Source organism: Dipodomys spectabilis, unplaced genomic scaffold (genome assembly GCF_019054845.1).
Source record: "Dipodomys spectabilis isolate Male_0828 unplaced genomic scaffold, ASM1905484v1 ptg000125l, whole genome shotgun sequence".
Lineage (NCBI taxonomy): Eukaryota > Metazoa > Chordata > Mammalia > Rodentia > Heteromyidae > Dipodomys > Dipodomys spectabilis.
The window spans coordinates 1620099-1645288 of record NW_024870802.1 but is presented as its reverse complement, the minus strand read 5'-3'; the positions used below and the strand labels follow the sequence as shown (position 1 = coordinate 1645288).

Genomic DNA, 25190 nt, shown 5'->3' with positions numbered 1-25190 from the left:
TAGAAGCTTTATTTTGGTTTTAGATTTTGTTGTAAACTTTGTTTAATTATAGTGTTCAAGAAATGTTATAGGTATTATTTTTACTTCCTTGTAACTTTCTGAAATTTTCTTTATTGTTCACTCTTCTTCATATTCAATAATTCTTGAAAAGAAAGTATATAAAGTATATATATTTATATTGTATATGATAAAATATATTTTATATAAGATGTACTTTACCTTATATATTTTATACATATATATTATAAATATATTTTATATTATACATAAGTTTGTATTATGCATTTATATTATATTATACATTTATATTATATGAAACATGCTAGTGTATAATATATAATATTTATATGTAGAATGTAATATATAATATATGAATATATTTTATAACAGATTGCTATTTTAGATTAAGAAGTTAGTATATTAATATGTTATATTAGTATACAACACTATTTTTATAATATATGTTAATATATATTATATTTATAATATATATACTACATATGTACAATAATCCACTTTATTGATTAAGCTTTCTGATTTTTGTTTTGTATTTTGATCTATTTTTTTTGAAAGTTGAATTCATTAAAAAATTTACACTATTTCTATTTCTTCTTGTATGCAACTTATGTTTTATGAAAGTTGCAATTATGTACATCAGCAACTATTATCTGTTTTTTTTTTTTTGTATATGAAAATATCATCTGTTCTTTTTTTTTTTTTTAAATTTTATTTTATTTTATTTGAGAACATACTGTACAGAGGGGTTACAATTACATGGTCAGGATAATGCATACATTTCTTACCAAGCATTGCAGCCTCCTCCTTTGTTTACCCTTCACCTCCCTTCCCAGCCTCCCCCCCATTATCTGTTTTTAACAAAGTTACTTGCTTGCTAATTTTTTTTTCTGAATTCCAGCTCATCTAATGTTTACATTGTGTCCTCTCTTTTTGTTAGTCTTTTCCTACTATAGCTTTGCCTGTCCTTTTTATTATTATTGTTTCTATTTAGCATTTGAAAACCATTGTATTGTAAATTCATTTTTTGTAGTGTGATTTTCATTTATTTTGTACATTTTTATACATGTCTATTTTTGAAAGTCACTATTGTCCTTTGTGTTATTAGTTAGAACTCTTGTGTTTCATCCTACCCCAGTTTTTTTTTTTTTATGGACTGATTGTAGTAATATTTGAGATCTGCCACCATTATCTTCTTCCATTTCCTTTGTTTCTCATCTTCAGTTTTACACCTAGCTGTCTCTATATGGCTCTCTTGGTTTCATTATTTTCTCTTTCTTCTCTCTCTCGCTCTCTCTCTTTCTGCCTCTTTCTTTCTTTCTGCCTCTTTCTTTCTTTCTGCCTCTTTCTTTCTTTCTTTCTTTCTTTCTTTCTTTCTTTCTTTCTTTCTTTCTTTCTTTCTTTCTTTCTTTCTTTCTTTCTTTCTTTCTTTCTTTCTTTCTTTCTTTCTTTCTTTCTTTCTTTCTTTCTTTCTTCTTTCCCTCCCTCCCTCCCTTCCTTCCTTCCTTTCTTTCTTTTTGTGTTTGTCTTGGGGCTTGAACTCAGGGCCTGGTCACTATAACTGAACTTTTTTTTCACTTAAGGCTGGAGCTACAGCTCCACTTCTGTTTTTTTGTTTGTTAATTGGAGATAAGAATCTCATAGACTTCCCTGCCCAAGCTGGCTGAAATAGGCTATCCTCAGATCTCTGCCTTCTAGCTAGGATTACAGGCAGCAGCCTGTAATCCTAATGTTTTTTAACATTCAAACACAATCTGTAGTTTGTGAGATTTTTTTTTAAATTGTCGGTTGTGGGGCTTGAACTCTGGGCCTGCGTGCTGTCCCCCTAGCTCTTCAGCTCAAGGCTAGCATTCTACCCCATGAGCCACAATGCCATTTCTGGTTTCCTGCCCTGGCTGGCTTTGAACCATGATCCTCATATTTCAGCCTCCTGAGTAGCTAGGATTACAGGCATGAGCCACGGGCACCTGGCGAGAATTTTTTTTTAAACTCTCTTAGTTTTGTTTTTGTTTTTCCCTTCCTTTACTAAGTCACTATACTCTGTCACATTTTCCTTTTGCGTTATATGTTTCCCCTTAGGAGAATGGGAAGATTCAGAAATAAACTATGATCATGTTGCTGCAGTACCAGAAACATTTGTTTGTCCTCTTTTGCTAAACTTAGAATTAGAACTTTTAGAGAATCTGTAAGTCTCAGAGGGGGAATTATGTGGAGGGTTTTACTGACTTGTACCATAAAACTCTTCTTGGTTAGTCCTGAGGGAAATTTATTTCACTTTAGATTGGCAATAGCTCATAAACTCTCCAAGAATCTCAATGTGAGTCTCAAGGTGAATATAAGGTTTTGCTTTAGTATTTTTCATGCTTTTAGAATATGAGAAGTGTATTTGTGAATCCAGTACTAAAGCAGATTTGAAGACCATTAGATTTGCCAGGTGCTAATGGTTCATACTGTAATCCTCACTACTCAGGAGGCTAACATCTGAGGAAAGAGGTTTGAGGCCAGCACAGGCAAACAAGTCTGCAGACTCTATCTCCAATTAAAATGTTTTGTGCTAGCCTGGAGGTATGGGTCAAGTGGTAGTGTGCCAGTTGTGAGCACAAAGCCAAGTGAGAGTATGAGTTTAAGCTCCGGTACTAAACACACACACACACACACACACACACACACACACACACACACACACACACACACACACACACACACAAAATTTTATTACCAAGGCAATGTTTTCTTTGTTAAATGTGACTGTATGTGACTTTGAGCTATTTTTTTTAATGGTACTGGGATTTGAACTTAGGGCTTTATACCTGCTTCTTTGGTAACTGTGCTATTGTTATGTTTTTGGATAGGATCTCGTGTTTTTGCCCAGATTATTTGTTGAGATTGGGGGGGTCTCACTGACTTTTTTGCCTAGGCTGATCTAAAACCATGGTTTCAGTCTCTGTTACCTGATTATGATTTTAATGTCACATATTAAAAACAAAGTCTGGAGTGAACTTTAAGTATAAATTGAACATTGACTTTTAACAAAATGATATCTGAAAATACAGATCTCTAAGCCACATGTGTTAGAGATGGGAATGAGGAATTTGTAATGGGGATTTCTAATTTAAAAATAATTCCAGTAAGTCAGTACCCATTGCTCATGGTGTAATTGTACCTATTAAGAATGAAATGCCATGGTTTAGGTGTCTTTGAATTATATACCCCTTACCAAATTACTGCAGCTCATTGAATTTTAAGTATTTTTTTTTTGTTGTTGTTGTTGTTAGTGGTACTGGGATTTGAACTAAGAGTCTTGTGCTTGCTTACCAGACACTTTACTGCTTGAGCCACATCCCCAGTCCTTTTTGCTTTCATTATCTTTTGATTAGGGTTTTGCTTCTTGCAACTTCTTAATTCCATTTTCCATGTAACTTTGAGCTTTCATGTAGGCTTGAACTTTCATACCCAGATTTTTATAGGTGGAGATAGGATCATACATATCTTTGCTTGAGTTGACCGTGAACCATGATCCTCTCAATTTCAGTCAAAATGTCTTTTTTAAAAACATTTTTATTTATTTTTTATTGTGAAAATAAGTCAAAATGTCTTGATTAACTACTGTCACAGGCTTCAGCTACCACACTTGCCAAATAGTTTTGCATTTTAACATTCGTAGTAAAGCTATATTATTTATGTGCCATTATTGAATTATTTTCAGTCTGTGTACTCAGTTTTATATTTCTGTATATTTTTGTCTCATATCTTTGATATCAAATGATTGGATTTGGCTTTTTTATATATGGTATGCCATATTGTTTAGTTGGTGTGTTTAGGACATCTGTAATTAAAGAAATTATCAATATGCTTGGTCTAACTATGCAGTTTTGATTTTGCTCTCTAGTTCTCTCATTTTTTTTTTACTATCTGCTTTTGATTGGAGATTTTACATAATTAATTTTTGTTATCATTTTCCTTGCATTAATTATTGATGCTTAAATTTAAGTGTATTATTTTATTAAGGTTTGTCTGTGTTCCATGTTTTCCCTTTTTTTCACGTTATATGAACTTTTAATTTTTTAGCATCCATTTTAATTTTATGTGATTTTGACTATTACTTCTGTAATTTTTAAAAGTTATATACTCTTTGGAGTTCAAATAAATGTCTGTTTTTTGGGTCCTGTCTTGAGGCTTGAATTCTGGACCTGGAAGCTGTGCCTGAGTTTTTATGCTCAAAGCTTGCACTGTAACACTTGAGCCTCAGCTCCATTCCTGGCTTTTTGGTACTTAATTGGATATCAGAGTGTTTTTTTTTTTTTTGCTGGGCTTGCTTTGAACTGTAATCCTCAGATCTCATCCTCCTGAGTAACTAGGATTACAGGCACCAGCACCTGGCTTATCTGCATATTCTTGAAGTATGCCTTGCATATCAGTGAATCTTTAGCAGCATCAAAGTGTCTTCTAGCTAAAGCAAGTAGATTAATTACAAGGTTGCTAGAAGGGTTAGAGACACCAAATGGGAAGAATCGCCTGGAAATCTTGAAGCTGTTATATAATCAGGGATTTAGGATTACATTGGTTCCCCAACACTTACGGTGCCACTTTCTACCACCACAGTCATTTTGTATGCTAGTTACCTTACTTTTCCTGCTGCTATAAACAAAAGCAGAATAACATTTCTTTTTCTTGTTTTGTAATTTCTTGCTACTGATGGAGTAATGAAGTTGTAAAGCAAATAATAAAAATTCAGTTTTTAGGACCAGCACAGAACTAAACGTGTTCAGTTGATTTTAGTCTGTCAAGGGCAGTGATCTTATCATTTTTATTTTATAATTTTAGTATTTAACTTAAACTGTCACACAAAAGGTTCTCAAAAAGTATTTATTAAATATTTGTTATTTTATGTAGCGCTATTTTTGGACATAGTATATAGGATTAAAGTCTCTTTTTTTCTTGCATACACAAAAATATTTTCAGTATTTCAGAATTTAATTTTATTTGTGCAAGAACCAGTGCTACTCTGTTTCAGTCTTGGCACCTAATATAGCACGAGGCATATTTTTAATACATGAATGCTAGGTATTCTGTATTTGCTCATAAAGTGTGTCATTAGAACTAACTTGTTGGTAGTTTGATGATAACATTACTCATCATTTTAAATCCAACTTAATTTTCATGGCTTACTTTCTTTCTTTTATAGCATCCAACACTTGGCTTGTTCCAGAAACTAAAGGAGCTATTGTACAAGGTGGATATGGCCATACAAGTGTGTATGATGAAATAACGAAGTCCATTTATGTTCATGGAGGCTATAAAGCATTACCAGGCAATAAATATGGATTGGTAGATGATCTTTATAAGTATGAAGTTAACACTAAGACTTGGTGAGTAGATGGTGTATAAGTATGATGAAAAATCTGACAATAGTTGCATTTTATATTTGTATAGTAGTGGTATTTAGTAAATACTTTCACAGTAAAAATTTTTAGACTTAAAAAGTCTGTATTGCAACTATAGTGCATGCTTCCATTTAACAACAGTACAAAATAATGTGTAGCTATCATCTCTACAAATGGATTCATTTTAGAATAGTTTATAATGCCATAAAATATGTATACATTTTTATAGTAAATAATGATGTCATTCATTTTAGTGAGTAAATTTGCTTACTAGTACAGTTCTAAGTTTGATATCATCTGCCCCCATATTTCTTCTTTGTTATACTTTTATTAATATTTATGTTAATAAAAAAGTTTTTTGTTGATTAACTTCTCATGAAATACATAACTTGTGTCATTAAAGTCTGTTTTCCCTTTTTGTTGCTATAAAAACTACTACACTACATACCTTTTACTAGTCATCACATGTGCATGGAAAGGTTTTTCTATGATATATATTTAAAAGTGCAGTTGTTATGTCTGAGTGTATTAGTGCTTTCAAATTTATTGTGTAGGAAATGAACAAAACTTTATTTACAGCAAGGTATGAGCGTTCATATTTCTTTGTATTCTCTTTAATACTTGCTTGATAACTGTCAGGATTTTTGCTCTTGCCTGTGATGGGTTGACTAGGGTATCTTACTAATATTTCAGTGTGCTTTCCCAAAGGATTATGAATTGTGTATTATATATCTGTTGTCATTTACAAATTTTATTTGCATTATCTTTAAATATTTGTTCAAATGGGTTTCAGCTCAGCATGTCAATTTCTGAATACAATGCACTGTAGTTTCCTACTTATATCCATATCATTCTTTTTATGATTATATATTACTAATTTTTCACTTACTGAACTTATAGATATTGAAGTGTCAATGCAGAATTTTTCTTATACTCATTCCTTTGTAAAATATGAGAAATGACTTTTATTTTAGACAGTATAAACTCTTTTGGACTTCTAGCATGAAGTTCCTGTAGATATTTTGAGGAAAAACTTTTCCACTAAACTGTGATTTGTTCTAACTCTTTCACTTTCATATATATACTTTAACTCTCTATTTTTTTTGCAAAAAAGATAAAATTATAAAACTTTTTCTTTTGGGATATGCATGATATTATTTCAAAAGTGCCAAAAAGTACCAAGCATCAGACTGAAGAATTTCTATAAACACTAAAGAGGATAAGTATAACAAAACCACTCAGACTTAGACTTGTTATTGTAAAATTTATATTTTTAAAATTGAAGCTAAATTTACTTTTTAGCTGTGCATACAATTTCAAAAATTCTACATGCTTATATACTTTGATATATTTTACATTGAGCAACATTTATGTCAGCTTAGATAAATATCTTCTCAAAGTTTTACCATTTCTTCAAGTAAAAACACTCAAGATCTGGATACCAGTGGCTCATGCATGTAATTCTAGCTACTCAGGAGTTTGAGATCTGAGGATTGTGGTTGGAAGCCAGCCAGGCAGTAAAGTCTGTGAGGCTCTTTATTCTAATTAACCTCTAAAAAACCAGAAGTGGAATTGGGTGCCTGTGGCTCATGCCTGTAATCCTAGCTACTCAGGAGGCTGAGATCTGAGGATCGCAGTTCAAAGCCAGCCCTGTCAAGAAAGTCCCTGAGACTCTTACCTCCAATAAACTACTAGAAAACCGGAAGTGGCGCTGTGGCTCAAATGGTAGAGCGCTCACCTTGAGCTGAAGAGCATAGGGACAGCGCCCAAGCCGAGTTCAAACCACACGACCATCAAAAACAAAACAAAACAAAACCAAAAACAAACCAGAAGTGGAAATGTGGCCGAGAGTGGTAAAGCACTAGCCTTGAGTGAAAAAGTTCAGGGACAATATTCAGGTCCTAAGTAAAAGTCCCATGAACCAGAATAAACAAAACAAAAATAGCAAAGCATTCAAAGTAATAAAACTTACAAAAACATGAAAAATGAAAACATTCTTGTCTTGGGGACAATACTAAGCCTGACAAGTAAACAAACAAACAAAAAAAGTAATTCAGAAAGCATGATGCAAATGGTTCAAAGCAAACATCAGCCTAATTCTATACTAATGACTTAAAAAAAAAACCTTAAAAAAAGTAAACAAGACAAAGATGTTTTCAAATAAAGATAGAATTTGACAACAACAGTCCTTCAAAAAATAAAATGAATTGAAATAGAATAAAAATGATTCCAGAAAGAAGAGAAATCTGAATGATTATCATATAAAATATAATTGCAAGAGACTTGAATCTATAATTTAAACATGAAAATAATGGCACATTATTTAGGAAGAGAGGTAAATGAGTGTTTAGTAAATATGTGAGAGTTGTATCATGTGATAATTAATAAAATCCGCTGATTAGCTAATGGCAAAGGGTTTGTTTTGTAATCATTAAGTAAAAATGAAAATAATAGTAAAACACCTGCTGTCTAATAAGCACCTGTTATCTAATAGCTGAGAAAATGAGAATAATAAATGATAATTTGTGAATCTGCACAAAGGCAAAAATAACATAGTAAAGGATCAAAACAGATATATCAATGGGAAAATAATAAGATGGTGTATTTAACTTCAAACAGATTATTAATTATTCTGAATTAAAGAAAATTAGTATTCTAATTTTCCTAATTTTTAAGAAAATACTTTCAGTTAAAAGCATATTTTAGCCATCTGTTGCTTAGAAAGATAGACCTTGAATAAAGATATTCAGAAAAATTGAAAGTAAATTACTAAATCACTAAAGCAAATGACTAAACCAAAGTATAGCATATATATGTATATATATCTAGTGTATCTATCTATCTATCTATCTCTGTAGGTAATATAGATATTTTATAATATCAGGAAAATGACAATTTAAGTCAAGCATCAACCTCAAAGTTAGAATAGTTCTGCGTTTGCATAAATACTATAATGAAGCATTATTTGATAAAATTGACAGAATAATAGGACCGCTACTTATCCACTTAAATTGCTAAAACTTAAGATTGCTAATACTCAGCATGTATAAAGTGGTAGAAATACTCTTAAAAAACTTTAGACTGAACTTGCTCAATGTGAATACATATATAGGTAACTAATGCATATATTCTATAATTTTATGTTTACGTATATATCCAGCAAACATGTGTCTATTACAGTTATATGGTCAGTCCATTAATAGCAATGCTCTTTGTTATAGTCACCAGCTAGACACAAATGAAATGTCCAACAACAGTTCAAATGGATAAATTAATTGTATATTCGTATGCTAGAAAGTTGTTCAGCAATAACAATGAAATAATTTTCTGTATGAACCTACACAGTTGTATTATTTCAATATAATATTAAGCAACATAAACTGGACACAAAAGAATACACAGTATAAGATTTTATTTATAACCCCAGTGTTTGGCACCAAGAACTATTAGCCTTTATCCTTAGAAATCATGTTAAGTGTTGTCTGAAAAGCATCAGGCAGTAACTGAGAGGTAAGAAGGAAATTTTCTTAAGTGATTACACATGTGTGTTCACTGTGTGTAATCCATTGAATTACACACAAGATTTTTGTACATTTTGGTATATATGTCATTCTTCATGATTTATCTAACATAGAAATCTATGTTGATTTCAGTTCTCAGATTAAAATTGTATGCTACTAGATTATAATACTCTGGCATCCCAATAGAGTGTTAACTTTTAATGTTCATCAATTAAAATATATATTTCTTTTTGGAAAAGGATTGAGACATAAAAATTCAGGATTTACTCAAAGATATTGCTATTCTCTCATGACTTGAGAAGTAGTTAGGTCTGGTTTCTTTTTAATTGAAGACTAAAAAAGAAGCAGAATTTCTTTTCTTTTCTTTTCTTTTTTGCCAGATCTAGGACTTGAAATCAGCTTTTTTTTTTTTTTTTTTTTGCTCCAAGTTGTTACTTTTCTACTTCAGCCACAGTTCCACTTCAGACTTTTTGCTGGCTAATTAGAAACAAGAGTCTGGGATTTTTCTTCCCAGTCTAGCTTTGATTTGTGTTCCTCAGATCTCAGCCTCTTGAGTAGTTAGGAGTTCAGGTATAAGCCATAGTGCCTTGCCTAGAAATAGCATTCTTGGTTTATAAGAGCTCCCGTTTCTGAAAAATGATTCCTCTTATATTGTTAGTGTGTTTATTTCATTGATCTTACCCTTTACTTTGAAACTTAAACATTACTGTTTAAGGGCTTTGTAAAATGAGACATTTTTCAACATTTTCAGAATGTTTTGCACAAGTTTATAGAACTTACAACAAGAGGCCTACATACACCTTCACTGTTCTTTCTTTTTTATTTCTACAGTAATAGAAACCTCAACTTTTCTTGGTCTTTTATTGATAAAGCACAAGTTTCATGTGTGTACAATATATTACATTATCATTTAAATCTTGCAGTAGAAATTTCAACTTATTTTTCTTTTTGGTAGTACCGAGGTTTGAACTCAGGGACCTTATACTTGCTGGTAAGCCACTCTTCCACTTGAGCCATACACTAGTCCTTTTTTGCTTTATTTATTTTTCAATTATGGTCTGACATTTTTGCTTATGTAGCTTAGACTTTGATACACATATTTATACTTTCTTTGTAGCTGGGATGACAAAGATACAATGTCACATTCAGCTTTTTATTGGTTGAGTTGGAGTCTTGACAACCTTTGTTTTTTGGTCGGTCGGTCATGGGGCTTGAACTCTGGGCCTGGGCACTGTCCCTTAGCTCCTCAGCTCAAGGCTAGTGCTCTACCAATTGAGCCACAGTGACACTTCAGTTTTTTCTGTTTATGTGGTGCTGAGGTGGATTCCAGGGCCTCATGCATGTGAGGCAAGCACTCTACCACCGAGCCACCTTCCCAGCCCTTGACAACTTTTTTGCCTGGCTGGCCTTGAAATGTGGTGTTTCTGATCTTCACCTACTGAGTAGTTAGGCATGATCAACATTGCTTGGCTTCAGTGCTTTTTAGCCTTTTTTTTTTTTTTTTTTTGGTGAGTTGTAGGCCTTGAACTCTGGGCCTGGGCACTCAGCTCTTCATCTCAAGGCGAGCGCTCTACCACTTGAGCTACAGCGCCACTTCCGGTTTTCTGGTGGTTTATTGGAGATAAGAGTTTCACGGACTTTCCAGCCCTGGCTGTCTTTGAACCGCGATCCTCAGATCTCATCCTCCTGAGTAGGATTATAGGTATGAGCCACTGGTGCCCAGCTTAGCCTTTTCTTTAATGTGAGAAAAAGGTTTTCAACTATGTTTTTAAAGATATTAAAAAGTAAAGGAAGTGGTACTGTGGCTCAAGCAGTAGAGCACTCGCCTTGAACCGAAGAGCTGAGGGACAGCGCCCAAGCCCAGAGTTCAAGCCCCACGGCCGACAAAAAAAAAAAAAGTAAAAAGTAAAGTAACAAGTGTAAAGAGAACACATCTATGATACTATATTCTGCACTTTTAAGAAGTCTTCAAGTCACATATTGTTTATTTTGTATTTGTATATAATTATTTCTTTTTGAAAGTGTCACCTCTTCCTTCATTTTCTCCCAGTTTTTCCCTCCTGAACCTCTCCTCACCTCCCCCAATATTGTATAGTTCATCATTTTCAACATAGTGTTTTAGAAGTAACATATTCTTTAAAAAATATTTTTATGACATGAAACCTAGTTGTATGAAATGATTTTTCCTAGTTTTAATATAGTAGCAATTATTTTTAGTACAAGTTAATTTAATTTAATATAGAAGTTATTAGAATTCTTGTGATTTCTCTAAGAAATTTTATGATCAGAGGTTCTGGAAAATGATATAGGACAATTTTTAAAATATTCATTAAATCACAAATACTGATGACATGCTGTTCATCTTTTTATATTTCTTTGACTATTGAATGTCTGACATATTTTCACTAATTTTATTGATTCTTTCAAGCTCTGTGTGAGAATAATTCTAATATGTTTCCAGCAATGGAGATACATAATTTAAAGTGTGAAATTTTAATGGTACATATTAATGAGGAAAATAATAGAAATATATACATATATTTGTACCTATATACAGTAAAATAGTGCAGTATTTATTAAAAAATAAATACAAAATTTTATATAGGGAAGAAGGACTTTTGTTTTTGTAAGTATCATATGTTCTGAGTTTTGGGTTTTTTAAATACTTAGTTCAAATCACATTTTGATAGAATAAAGAAATAGTTATAATTTTACTTTTTTTTTGTCGGTGGTAGGGCTTGAACTCTGGTCCTGGGCACTGTTCCTGAGCACTTTAGCTCAAGGCTAGCACTCTACCACTTGAGCCACAGCGTCACTTCTGGTTTTCTGGTGGTTAATTGGAGATAAGAGTTTCACGGACATTCCTGCCCAGGCTGGCTTTGAACAGCAATGATCCTCAGATCTCAGCCCCCTGAGTAGCTAGGATTATAGGTGTGAGCCACTGGTGCCCAGCTAATTTTACTTTTTAATAGTTATTTTAAACAGTTCCTTTCCTAAGTTGAGGAATATTGCATGTGGACAAAGAATACATGAAAACATGCATATGTATTTTCAGAGTCTTTGTAAAATGTGCATCTGTTCAGCTGAACTAAGAGATAAGATATTATAATACCCCAGAAGTCCTCATATATTTCTTCTGGATGGTATTACACTGCATGAGCCCCAAAGAGATATAGCCATCATTTAATATTGTCTTAGTTACTTCTTAAACCTTACAGGTTTTTTTTTAACCCTTCTTATATGTATTTGCAAGCCTACTAGTATGTCTCAGTTTGTACTGTATACATATTGTTTAAACCTTATATTCTTCCTTTTGAGAAATTAAAAAAATCAACTTTTGAATTTTATTTAAAGAGTGGTCAGAGAAGATCTCACTTCAGACAGCTGATTAAAACCTGGGTGGGGGTGAGCCTTGTAAATATCTGAGGAACAAATGTTCTAGGAATAGGGACAGCAGCTTTGTCCCTAGTGTAATATCCGTATGACAGGAATGCTTTTGTCATTTGGAACAATGCAAGCATGGATATCATTGTAGGAGAATGTGCTGGAGAATGGTGGGGAAAGTAGTAGGAAATATTATGAGGGGTACCATGTAGGGTATCAGAGGTCATTGTCATATTTTTACTTTCACATGGGTTCACTAAGGGTTCAGAATATAAGTGTGGCATGCTCTGACTTAGGTGTGGTTAGGAGTATTTTGGTTGATGTATTTTAATTATAACACAAAAGTAGAGATAGGAAAACCATATTATTCTAAGGAAGAATTGGTAGCATCTGGGATCAGTGATGTACTGTGAAGGTGATGAGACTTGGTTGGCTTTTGAATGTATTTCCAAAGTGGAACTAATAAGGATTGGCTAAATGATGAGGTTGACGTGAGAGAGAGAAAGGAGTGATACATGAATCGACTTTTGGTCGCAGGACCTAAAAACATTGGATTGGCATTAATTGGTAGAACTTTGTCCAAGAAGTTTGCTTGGTGAAGGGGAAAATTTAGAAACTCAACTGTAGATACTTTTAACATTCTTATTATCTTCTTAGTGGATATGTTTCAGTATCTAGACCCTAATTTTCTGCTCACAGAGAAGAGAAACAACCAGAAAGGGATGTTGAAAATGAACAGTTAGTGAGTTAATAAGAAAATCAAGAGACTAAGAACACATTTTAAAAGAGAGAATTTGTTAGAAGCTGTAGACAGGCAAAGTAATACAGATTGAGAATTCCCCAAACCCAAGTGCTAAATTTGAAATACCTTTAAAACTTTTGGAGTGTCAACACATCAGTACAAGTGAAAAATTAAAAAAAACTGTATAATGTTGGCTTTAGGTTATTGTAAGCTATATATGAAACAATAAATTTTATGTCTGTATTTTGGCCTCATATCTAAGATATCCCATTATATATTTGCAAATATCCCCAGATCTCAAAACCCTGAAATTTATAACACTTTGGCACAACTATTTGAGTAAGAAAGACAACCTGTATGAAATTGAGAAATGATCAGGAGATTTGGAAAACTGATTTTCTTTTTGATCTCAAAAAGGGAAATTTCAGAGTGGAGGTAGTAAAAGATTCTAGTTCTCCTGGGTTAACTGAAGATGGGAGAAGAGCATAGCTTTTCTGAGTAGGTGAATTATAAGGGAAGGATATAAATAATGGAATAGATGGTAAGGGGATTGTATGAGAGGATTTGTTGGTTTTTGTTTTGCTGGTATAGATCCCTAAATTCAGGATCTTGCACTTACTGGGTTTTCTTGCTCATGGGTGGCACCGTTCCACCAGAGCCACACTTTCAGCCCAAGAGAGTTTATAAATGTTTAAGGAAATAGTTGTTTGTAGCCTGACAGGAGTGATCAAGAAGATGTGAAAAGTTTTAGAATTTGCTAGAGATATGATTAAGAACTCAAGTAGCAGTGCGTTCTAGGGAACAAATAGGAACTCTTACCTTGCAGCTTCATGGCAATTTTATTCATATGAATAGGAAAGAAGGCAGGCTACAGGAATACAAATGAAGGTATATTTGTAGAGGTATGAGAACTTGTGAATATTTTGGTTCTTTTGATTTTCATAGTGAAATAGAAAGTGAAATGTTAGTTGAGTGGGAGATATGGGAAGGTTGGCAGAAATACAACATGATCACTTAAAAGAGAGGAAGAGTGAATGGGTTAGGAAAATGTGGTAGAATTATTGTTTTCCCTCTACTAGGAAAACTCCGAAGTTTCAGATTAACATTTTAGATCCATTTTGAATTGATTATGTACAAGATGAGAAGTAGGTTTTTAGTTTGAATCTCATGCATAGGGACATCCAATATTCCTAGCATCACTTGTGAAAGTGGCTGTCTTCTATAATGCATGTTTTTTGGTATTTTTGTCAAGAATCCTATTGCTAGAGCTTTATGAGCTCATGTATGTACTATTCCATTGTTTTATGTTTCTGTTTTTGTGCCAGTACCATGTTGTTTTGTTGAGTTCTTCAAGTTTTCTGATATCTTCAATATTGCTCTAATTGTTCAGGATTGTTTTGACTAGGCTTTTTTTGTAATTCCATATGAATTTTTGGATTCCTTTTTCTATTTTTGTGACTCTGTAGTTTGATTTGACTAATATGACTAAATATTCATTTTGCTGATCTATGAATATGGCATGTTTTATGTTCTTCCAATGTCTTCAATTTCATTCAGTTTTCTATAGCTTTCATTGTAGAGGTCTTTCATCCTCTAAGATAACTTTATTTCTAGGGTTTTTTTGGAGATTATTTGTAAGGGGATATATGGAAATTCACATATTTTAAACATGCATATTTAACCATTTATATAATGTATATATAGTCAGAGAGGTCTTTTTTCCTTTATAACACATTTTTCCTTACAAATAGTGTCTTTATGGACTTTCAGAATTAAATACAGTATTTCATGTTGTACTTTTGTGTTATTAGACTAAAACACTCATAAGTCTCACCCTTTGTCATACACAATTCAGTGGTCTTTAGTAGGTAGATTTAACCACCATCTATGGAGAAGCTAAAGCCTTTAGCAGAAACTACCAATTACCCCTTCTTTCTAGTCATTGCCAGCCACTAAGCTACTTTTTTTCTCTATATAGTCTATTTTAAACATTTCATCAATAAATTCATATGAAATGTAGTTTTTTGTTTCTGATCTTAAGAACTTAGTACTATGTTTTGAAAGTTCATCTGCAATGAAGCATGCTGTAATATATTTTAAAATTTTATTCTGTAGGACTATTTTGAAAGAAAGTGGGTTTGCCAGATACCTTCATTCAGCTGTTCTTATCAATGGAGCTATGCTTATTTTTGGAGGAAATACCCATAATGATACTTCCTTGAGTAACGGTGCAAAATGTTTTTCTGCCGATTTCCTGGCATATGACATAGGTATGTATCTGTTAGGATTATACAAAGTAGGAAATATTAAATTTCAGTGTAGGCAATCTTAAATAAATAAATTGATAAAATGTGTATATGTCACCTTAGAGATAAATTCAAGTGATAGATTATGAATGGCATTTTCTTTAATTTCAACAGTAATAGTATATAAGCAAGAGAACAAAAGTACTGGAGTGAGTTACTGGTAGAGATCGAGGAACTGGGAAGTCATAAATTTTAATATCCTTTTAAAGACTTTTGAATATTGTATCAACATGTCAGCAATATACCAGTTTATTGTGTTTGTTATTATGTTTGTTTTGTTACTGGATAGATATGAAGGCTGTTAAATTATGTAAATTACAAACAGGAATACAAACATAAGTTTAGAAGGACTGAACCAAACTCCACTTACATAAATTATAGTAATATTTACTACATAAGAGAATCTGATAAACCTAGAGAAAGGAATTTGAAGAAAAAAGTAAAATTGAGATAAAATGGAAAAGCATTTGTACTTAGGAATGGTAGTAACTGAATAAGATTTTGCCAGAGAACCAGAAATACAGTACATGCTATCTATAGTCTTACTGGCTTCTGAATGTTTTAGTGAATACAGTCATTGAAACACTGAAAATAGCTTTCCAATAGATCAGTGAAAATAGTGCTTTTATGTTGTTGATAACGTGTAGTTGAAATTTATAATATACTTAGTGGTACCTAAGATGATAATTTATTGGTGGTGCAAGCAAGTAATGTACCAAAATCAAAAGTAAAAGGAAGCATGTTGATAAATAAAAATAAAAGAGGTCACAGAATTACACACTTAACAGATATAGGAAATATCCTTTTGATCTTAATGGTCATAAATGTACCTAATCTACTTTGGTAAATTATTTTAAGTGGGAGCATGTAAAGAAAATTATGACAATTAAAAAACACTTTGGTCTTTATGCAAGTTTCAATTTGACAATAAATTCTCATTAATAAAGTTAAATATACTAAATTATGAGTTTCAATCTGTGACAAATCACTGACCTTTCATAATTTAAATCTTTACCTTTTTGAAATCGTAATTTGAAGTGATAAATTATGATGAATGTAGAACTGTCTAGCTTTTTTTGGCAGTGGTTCTTTTTTTGAAATATAATTTTATTATTACTATTTAAGTGTTGTATAGAGGAGTTACAATTTCATAATTCAGGTAAGAGTACATTAATTTTTTTGGACAATGTCACCCCTTTCTTCACTTTTCCCGTTTCTCCCTTCCATCTCTGCCCATAAGTTGTGTAGCTTTTAAAAACTCATTCATCAGTGTTGAGGCCTGGAAAAATAGTTTGAATGAAGCACTGAGTAAAAACTGTAGCCTTATTAGGTTCTGTTACTGTCAAGACAACAGCCTGTCACTGTAATGTTTTAGCAGTGATGATGAGACAGTGAGCTGATTTTTGTAGTGGTGGATGTAAATTTTATGTTTTCCTGTTCAACTATTTTTCTCCCATGAAACATTTTTCTTAAAGAAAATGATAGAAATGTTATTGTTGTTATTAAAAATCCACAGACTGATTTTGAAATTTTGTAATAGCTTTTTCAGAATTTCCATACAATATTTGTACTATGATAAAGAATTTATGAGAGGCTGGGAAGGTGGCTCAGTGGAAGAGCGCTTGCCTTGCATGCATGAGGCCCTGGGTTCGATTCCTCAGCACCACATAAGCAAAAAAGAAAAAAGCCAGAAGTGGAGCTGTGGCTCAAGTGGTAGAGCGCTAGCCTTGAGCTTAAGAGCTGAGGGACAGTGTCCAGGCCCAGAGTTCAGGCCCCACGACCGGACCCCCCCCCAAAAAAAAAAAAATTTATGAATGAGCTGTTTGGTAGTTGATGCTGGTAATTATTTATGTTTTTCCATATTATTGAAAATTATAGTTCAGATTTTCATGTGGCTGAAAAAATTACTAAGATAAAGTAGATGTTATATTTCAGAAAGGAAGAAAAAAAGATGAACAGAGATTAGATTATTAAATAGTGTAATTGCCACAAATTTTCTAACTGATAGGTACTATGTAAAGGGATTTATATACAAAATGTGTAACTACTCCAAAGGTCATGTAACAAAGTGTTCTATCCTTATTTTTAAAAGATTAAACAGAAAAGAGAAATAAAAACATATCCAAAATCATGTAGCTGAAAGGGTAGATCTAGCTTATACTATTCCTAAAAGTTAGAATGTTTCAAATTCCTTATTAAATTCTTAATATGATAAACCTTAAACTTAGTAGTATTTATTTTTTACCTTTATGGATAGAGGCAAATAACAGTTTTGCTCTTTTGCAATAAATTATTTTAAGACTGAAGGAAGAATAATATGTTTCAAATAGCTTTAGATTTTAAATTTCTTTTCTGTGAAAATATGAACAACAAACTCATAAAGACAGCCATATAATTCAACATAGTCTAAAATTGTTTTTTCTCATTTGATTGTAGGAGTTCCCAGTAAAGTTCTTCCATAGGATCATTATCCTTCTGTTTTGGTACATTAAATGTTTCAATATTTTCTAAAAATATTTTTCATATAGAAGAAAGTGTTTTTCAAAGTAATCATTGCCGTTAGGTAGTTTGTGAAAATAAATATAGGCATTGTATAATGAACCAACTTTGAAACAGATGTGATTTTTTTGGAGAAAATGTTATGTTGCTATTTTTTTCAGTATGGTATGCAAAGACTTTTTTTTTACCTTTTTGGTGTATTTAATTGGAAAATACTTGAACACTTAGCCAATTTGTGCTATATATATGATTTATGAGCAAATTGGAATATATGCGATAATGCTAAATTTTCCTGTTGTACAATGTACAGTTTTTACCCCTACTGTTATAGTAATTTTCATAAAATGAATATCCAGAATATTTAGGAAGATAATTTGGCCTTCACAGTTCCCACTATATTATACATGATTGATATAGATGGTATATACTGGTGGTTTTCAGTCATGTCTCTATCTTGGTATCTTCTATGAAGGTAGTTGGGGAAAAATAATCTAACAGGACTACATAATCAGATACTTTGTGATTATTCATTGAAATGTAGTTGATAGCAGAGCAAGAGTTCGTGAATAACTATGGATCTCCTGTATCATATAGTATGATGCATTATACATGCTAATTGTAAATCTAGATTGAAGTCAGCTTTTAGAATCTGAAAACTATTAACATTATTATTATTATCATCTGTGGTATTATTACTTTCAGAAAACCACCATGATATCTTTCTTGAGATTAAGAAGATTGTTCTGGAAAACATTGTTTTCTATTCAGAATTCAGGTGAAATTCTGAAACAAGATGAAAACAACCCGTTCACCACATTTTTCTTCATAAAGATAATAGGAAATAATATGAATACGAAAATGTAATTTCCTGAATTATTTTATCTCAGAAGTGGGGAGAGAATAGGATTTATATGAGATACTTTGTATCTTGTACAAAGTAGAAGAGTTGAACTTTCAAATTAGGTTTAATTAATGATATAATTTAAAAACTAACTTCCTTGAACATGATAGTTTTATTTATGAAATTAATTTGTTGATAGATGATTATTTAAAAACAAAATCAATAAAAACCAAAACGTTATTTCATATTTGAAGAGGTAATATAATTTTAATTGGTATTGTATTGTAGTGTTTATACTTAATAGTTTGTAATTAGTATAATTGTAGCTCAGTGTACCTATAAAACATTACATATAACTATTTATGAAGCATAGAATATATGAGTTTTTTTCAATTCTATGGAGAGTTATGTGTGTATGCATGTAGAATGGATTAAGTTTTGTAAGGCATACAAAGTCATGACAAACTCATGTAAGAGTGAAATCACCTAATTGATTTTTTGAATGATTCTACAAAATGCTGAAAATTCCAACTTTTTCTCTTCATAATTGTTTTCATTTTCTGGATGTGATTTTATTAGTTTCTGCATCTGTTAGTCAATATTTCTCAATGTCTTTTGTGAAATTATCAGCACTTTTCTGTGAATAAAGTGTTCCAGTTGCCTGGCTACTAGAAAAAGCTAGTGTGTTTCTTTGTAGGTCAAGAAAACCCCTAAAATCATCCACACATCTTTTCTAATTTATTGCGTATTTGTTGATTGTCTTAGGCAGTATTGTGACTTTTGCTCAAGCTACCCCCCATACCCCAACATTTGTCCGTGGTAGTTAATGGAAGAAATAGCATCTCTTTGCTCCTCACCCACCAAATTTTCACTCCGTCTCCCCCATGTTCCATTTCTCTTCTTGGTTTGTTCCTCCTCCTCCTCCTCCTCTCCCTCCTCCTCTTCCTTTTTCCTCTCTCCCTTCCTTTCCCCCCCCTCCTCTCTCCCCTCTTTCTCTTCCCCCTCTGTTCCCTGCTCCTCTTCTCCCCCTCCTTCTCTCCGCCCTCCTCCTTTTTATGTTCATATTTTATTTTTTAAAAAATATTTCGTCGCGTGTTGGTGGCTCATGCTTGTAATCTTAGGTACTCAGGAGGCTGGATTGAAGCTAGCTTGAGCAGGAAAGTGTGTGAGACTCTTATCTCCAGTTAAGCCAGAAGTGGAGCTGGCTCAAGTGGTAGAGCACTAGCCTTGAGCAAAAAACCCTGCAGGAATAGCACACATGTCCTGAGTTCAATTTCCAGGACTGTCATAAAAAGTTATTTTGTTTTTGAATTAACATACAATTGTAGAGAGGGTTTTATTGTAATATTTCCATATGTTTATATAATGCATGTTGAAAAATTTACCTCCTTTACTGTGTTCCTATTCAATATCCTATTATACTTTGGGAATTTGTTGATTTTTTTTCTTCTGATCTAACAGGAAAAATTTTGAATAGTCTTTGGGCCAGAAGAGGGCATTTATTAGCATAATAAGATACTCAAAATTATTTTATTAGTAGATTTAATATTTTGAGGTATATTTGAATTTCCAGCAAATTGCTAAGAAAATAGTGACTGCAAGACATAAATCAAGGAGAAAGGAATGTGATGATAGATTTCTGTCTTTTTAAACACGTCTCTAGTATTGCTTTAGATAAAGAATGTAAAAATTCTCCAAAGAATGTATCCACTAAAAGCAGTTTTTAAAGGTCTTAAAATCCCTGAGTGAAAAGTCAGAGGAAAGCACTCATGAATATAGAATAAAAAATTTCAAGCAAATTATTAGCAGATTGAATGCAACAATTCAAAATATAATAAACTGCGACCAAAAATTATTTATTCTAGTGAATAAGATATTAATAATGTAATTTATGATACCATCACTTTATTGAAGCCAACAGGAAATACTATTTTATGTTCAATGCTGTACAATCATTAGTCAGGTGTTGTGGTACATGATTGTATTTCTTGCACTTAAAAGTCAGAGGCAAGAGGAATGTGATCTTGAGGCTAGACTGGTCTAGATAATGAGTTTCAGGCCTGCATGGGATGCAGCGTGAAACCCTGATTTCTTTTTAGAATCAAAAGGAACAAGAGCAAAAGCAAACAAAAAATGAAACACTGTGAATCAAATAGGTATTTCCACTTTGGCATAGCTATTTATAAAAAAATCCATAAATATTGAAGGCACAAAATCCTGAGAAAAAGCTATAGTTATAAATAAAGTAGACAAAGAGACATTGTGTGTATTTAGAATATTACAGAAGTTTAGACCTCAGGTAAGGAATAAACAAAACTCCAGATAAGTACCAACGTTTAAGAGGTAAGTAAAAAGATTTTAGTCAATATTCAGAAATTTAGTTTTTAAAAGTATTGAAGTGGTTAAGGTTTTTCTTTGTCATTTTATTTTGACTCTTGTATGTATTACCTGTGCTTTCTTAAACTTTTCAGCCAGTTAATTAAGACTGATTTAAGTACTGGTCCTTAGGTATTAATACTGATATAATGAATACTATGGAATATCAAAAAGAACCTCAGGCAGTGACCTTAAAGTATACTTGATGCAGATTTTCTTGGAAAAATAAGAATTTATAGAAAAACTAGCCAATGAATGTGTTTTCTTTCTGCATCATTTTGTACAGTTGATAAGCCAATATCTGAATTCTTTAGTTCTTAATGTAATTAGATGGATCTTTCTGGTTTTAAGATTTCAGATGTTTGCTGTAATGTAATATGAGAGACTATTATCTCTAATGATTTGATTTTAAGTGTACTGAATATATGGTTAAGTACCTTGTATCATAGGGTTGTAAAAAAACCCCCATATTTTAGAGTGTGTTTTACTCCAGCTTTATTATTATGTGATTTTGGTTAGGATGGAAGTTATTTTGTGTGTCAATTTACTTGATATCATTCACTATGTATAATTTGCTTTCATTTGTCTAGGCTTGAACAGATTATGAATAATGACTTTGTGTGCTTCAGAAGTGTATTTTCTTCTTGCAAGGACATATAATTATAGATTGTAGTCAAACAGATTAATTAATCAAAGAGACTGTAATGTAAGAATGCGAATAGCCTACATGTAAACAAATTTTATTACCGTATTATTATTTTAAGACTTTTATTAGTACCTAAAGGTCAAGCTGACATACTTTCATTTTCTTCTTCTTGTTATTTGAACATAGAGGAGTCATCAGATGACCATAAGTGTAAGATGAGGGTTTGATGCTGGTGCAAGAGTAGTGGATGACATGGGGTCTGCAGTACCTGCTTATTCTTAATGGTGTTGGAGTCAACTAATGATAGAAGATTCTGAACACATGGTCACTTGATTACCTGTGACCTCATATTTCCTATGTGCTGAACAACATAGTGATAGTTTTCCACTGTAGATGGTATGTCTTTTGACATGTTTATATAGTCTTTATTGTGATTCTTTTACTGAGGCTTGTCATGCTACTTTTGACATCACCAATAGCCAGCATGAGTACTGGTTCATGTGGCCTTAGCTACATGGCTGCTTGTAGGGTATACTAGCTTCTCAACAGAGCTGTTTTCCTGGCATCTAACCAGAGCTGACAACTTTTACTGTCTTCTATTACCTTCTAATACCTTTAGTATTCCTAAAATTTCAATGTACTGCTTTCCGAACTCAAAAGAGAAGCCTCTTGTGGTAGCAGATGCCTAAAGTCCAGAACTCACAAGGCTGAGAGAAAAATGAGAATTGCTTGAGTTTAGGGCCTTGAGACTGGCAAGGACAACATAAGGAAGCCAATTAGATCAAGTGTATTCTTTGTTATGACAAAACAAAGGGGAGTGAATATTATCTTGAGGCAAAATTGTGGAGTATATAATATTTCTATATTTTGCTCTCACTATTTCTTGTGAAGAAAAACTTTTCAATCAACTTTTCTGATAGGATTAGTAAAAAAACACATTTGTCACTTTGACAGCCATCTTAATCTGTTCTAACCATCATGAGTATTTTGTGTGGTGTCTACTCTTTAGGCTTTGTCTTGCTGGTAGTTGATTGTCATCTTTGTTTAATTTAAAGGAACAAATTTTTAAAATGAAAGTTTGATGAGATCCACTATCCGTTATCCTGTTAGGTTCTTTAGGGTGATACTAATTCATGTTATCCACTCTCTCTGGAATGTACTATTATTTCAGAATTTTTATATTGGTCTAGATATAACAGTCTTAGATGTTTTCACTATGACATATGAGGAAAAATGTGTAAGGACTCTTGGCATTTGCCACATTAGGTTTAATTAAATATATATCCAGGAACTGAAGAAATGATCTCTTAATAAATCTGTGAAACAAATCGTTTAAATAGATACAGGTGGACCCATTGCAACAATGAGATGTACAAATCATTATGTCGAAAAACGAACTTTACAACTTTGGCAGGATGTGGGGAGATGGGAAGTGATGGGAAGGGGAAACAAAGGAGGAGGCAACAATGCTTGACAAGAAAGGCACTCATTTTCTTGCCCATGTAATTGTAACCCATCTGTACGGTATTTTCACAATAAAAAAAAAGACTAAATAAGAATAAAAAATAAATAAATCTGTGGACCCATTTTCTGCTAGAATTTATCCAGGATGTCATTTCTTTCTTCATATCCTGATATCTTTGTTTGTATAAGAAAGTAATGATGATACTTCACACTTCCAGATGTCAATGACTGTTCAGATCCTGTGTTCAACAGTACTTGAAATATTTGCATTGCCTTTTATCTCTAGGCTATCATACCCACTGAAATTATGTGGATAACTTTGAGGAAAATCTTACGTATACTTGGTTTGGTATTGCAAGGTCCTTTCTTATGGGCCTCAGAATTTTTTTATTGTAAAGATACTGTACAGAGGGGTTACATGAGTAAGGTAATGAGTACATTTCCTATTGAACATTGTTACCCCCTCTTTTGTTTTTCCCCTACTATCCATTCCCTCCCCACCTCTCCAACTCCTCCCCACCAAGTGGTAAAATTCATTTTCAACTTAGTGTCTTGTACATCTCATTGTTACAATGGATCAGCCTGTATCCTTGTTTCAGCATTTTGTTATTTCTCTTCTCTTCCCCAAATCAGAAAAATGTATATACAAGATGCAGGACACTGGAATCAAATACAGTGAAAATGGGTTATACCATGGGGGAAGAACATAAAAAAGAAACAAAAAATCACATAGTACATTAAAGACAACAGTGACAAAGATAAAACCTCTTGGTGTTAATTTTGTTTAACATCATCTTTTATGGTCATATTTACATAGCTTTTTGGGCCTCAGAGTTTTGAATTTTATCAGACAAAGGAATCCCAGGGGACCATGTAGAGTCAATCAGGCACAGGAGGAAGATTATTATAAGGTTTATTAGAGGGGCCATATCTCCCTGGGAGAGGAAGCACCTGGCACCTGTCCCTATCCAGGTAGCAGGAAGATCTGGGGGCAGGAAGTGAGGTAGGTGTGTGCTCAGGTGTGTCTGGAGAGGGAGTGGTCAGTTGTATGTCAGGAGCTCCAGGGCAGGGAGGAGCTCAGGTATGGGTGGAACTGAGGACTAGAGGTGGGGATCATTACTAACAATCAGTTCTTCATTTCAGAAGTGGCTTACATTATAACATTGCATTATATTGTGATGTTTTGTTGCATTGCCCACTGTCAGTGTAGAGAGCCATTACAGTTTTAGCCATCACAGTCTTAGATCTGCCATTTTCCCTCCATTATTACATTTCTCTGGCTTTTGTAAATGCATATCTCTGGTTTTTTTTATATAGATAAAATAATCTGGTAGATTTTCTGACATTAAATAATGTATCAATGCCAGCAAATACTTACTTACTTTTAGATTTTTGAACTCTGGGCCTGGGCGCTGTCCCTCAGCTTTTCAGCTCAAGGCTTGTGCTCTACTACTTGAGCCACAGTGCTACTTCCGGTTTTCTGGTGGTTTATTGGAGTTTCACGGACTTTCCTGCTGGAGCTGGTGTTGAACTGCTGTCCTCAGATCTCAGCCTCCTGAGTAGCTAGGATTACAGGCATGAGCTACCCGGGCCTGGCTTACTTTTAGATTTTTAATCTCTGGCTCTACTTTTGGCTATAGAAATCTTTGCATTTTACTCTTAACTTAGCATGGCTGTATTTTATATGTTTCTAGAAGTCAGTCTTAACAGCAAGTTTGTATCATCTTTTGCATCCTTGTCAAAGAAGTGAATCCTGTTTCCTTGGAGAGTGCTCTCAGATGAGTAAACTAATTCAGTAATGAGATTGTTGCTACCTTGATCAGGTTCCCCTCTGAATGTGATTGCTTCTGTGCTTCCCAGTTTCTACTAATATATGTTATCCTTAGATCTATTGAGTTATATTTTCTCGTTAGCATGTCATGTACCTGGATGAGTTATATCTAACTTAGCCTAACCACTGAATCTGGTCAGTGGCCTGTAGGGGAGATGAGAATACATTCTGAGCAAGGCAC

The 25190-nt window shown here is 33.0% G+C and overlaps 1 protein-coding gene across 1 annotated transcript in view; it reads left to right on the top strand.

Annotated features, from left to right (window-relative positions):
- The window catches only part of Atrnl1 (attractin like 1), a 501851-nt gene that overhangs the window by 44591 nt on the left and 432070 nt on the right, over positions 1 to 25190 (top strand). Inside the window, exons 9-10 of the mRNA XM_042689560.1 lie at positions 5201 to 5384; positions 15162 to 15316. Of these exons, the coding sequence (XP_042545494.1) occupies positions 5201 to 5384; positions 15162 to 15316 (339 nt within the window). The remainder of the gene's footprint in view (positions 1 to 5200; positions 5385 to 15161; positions 15317 to 25190) is intronic.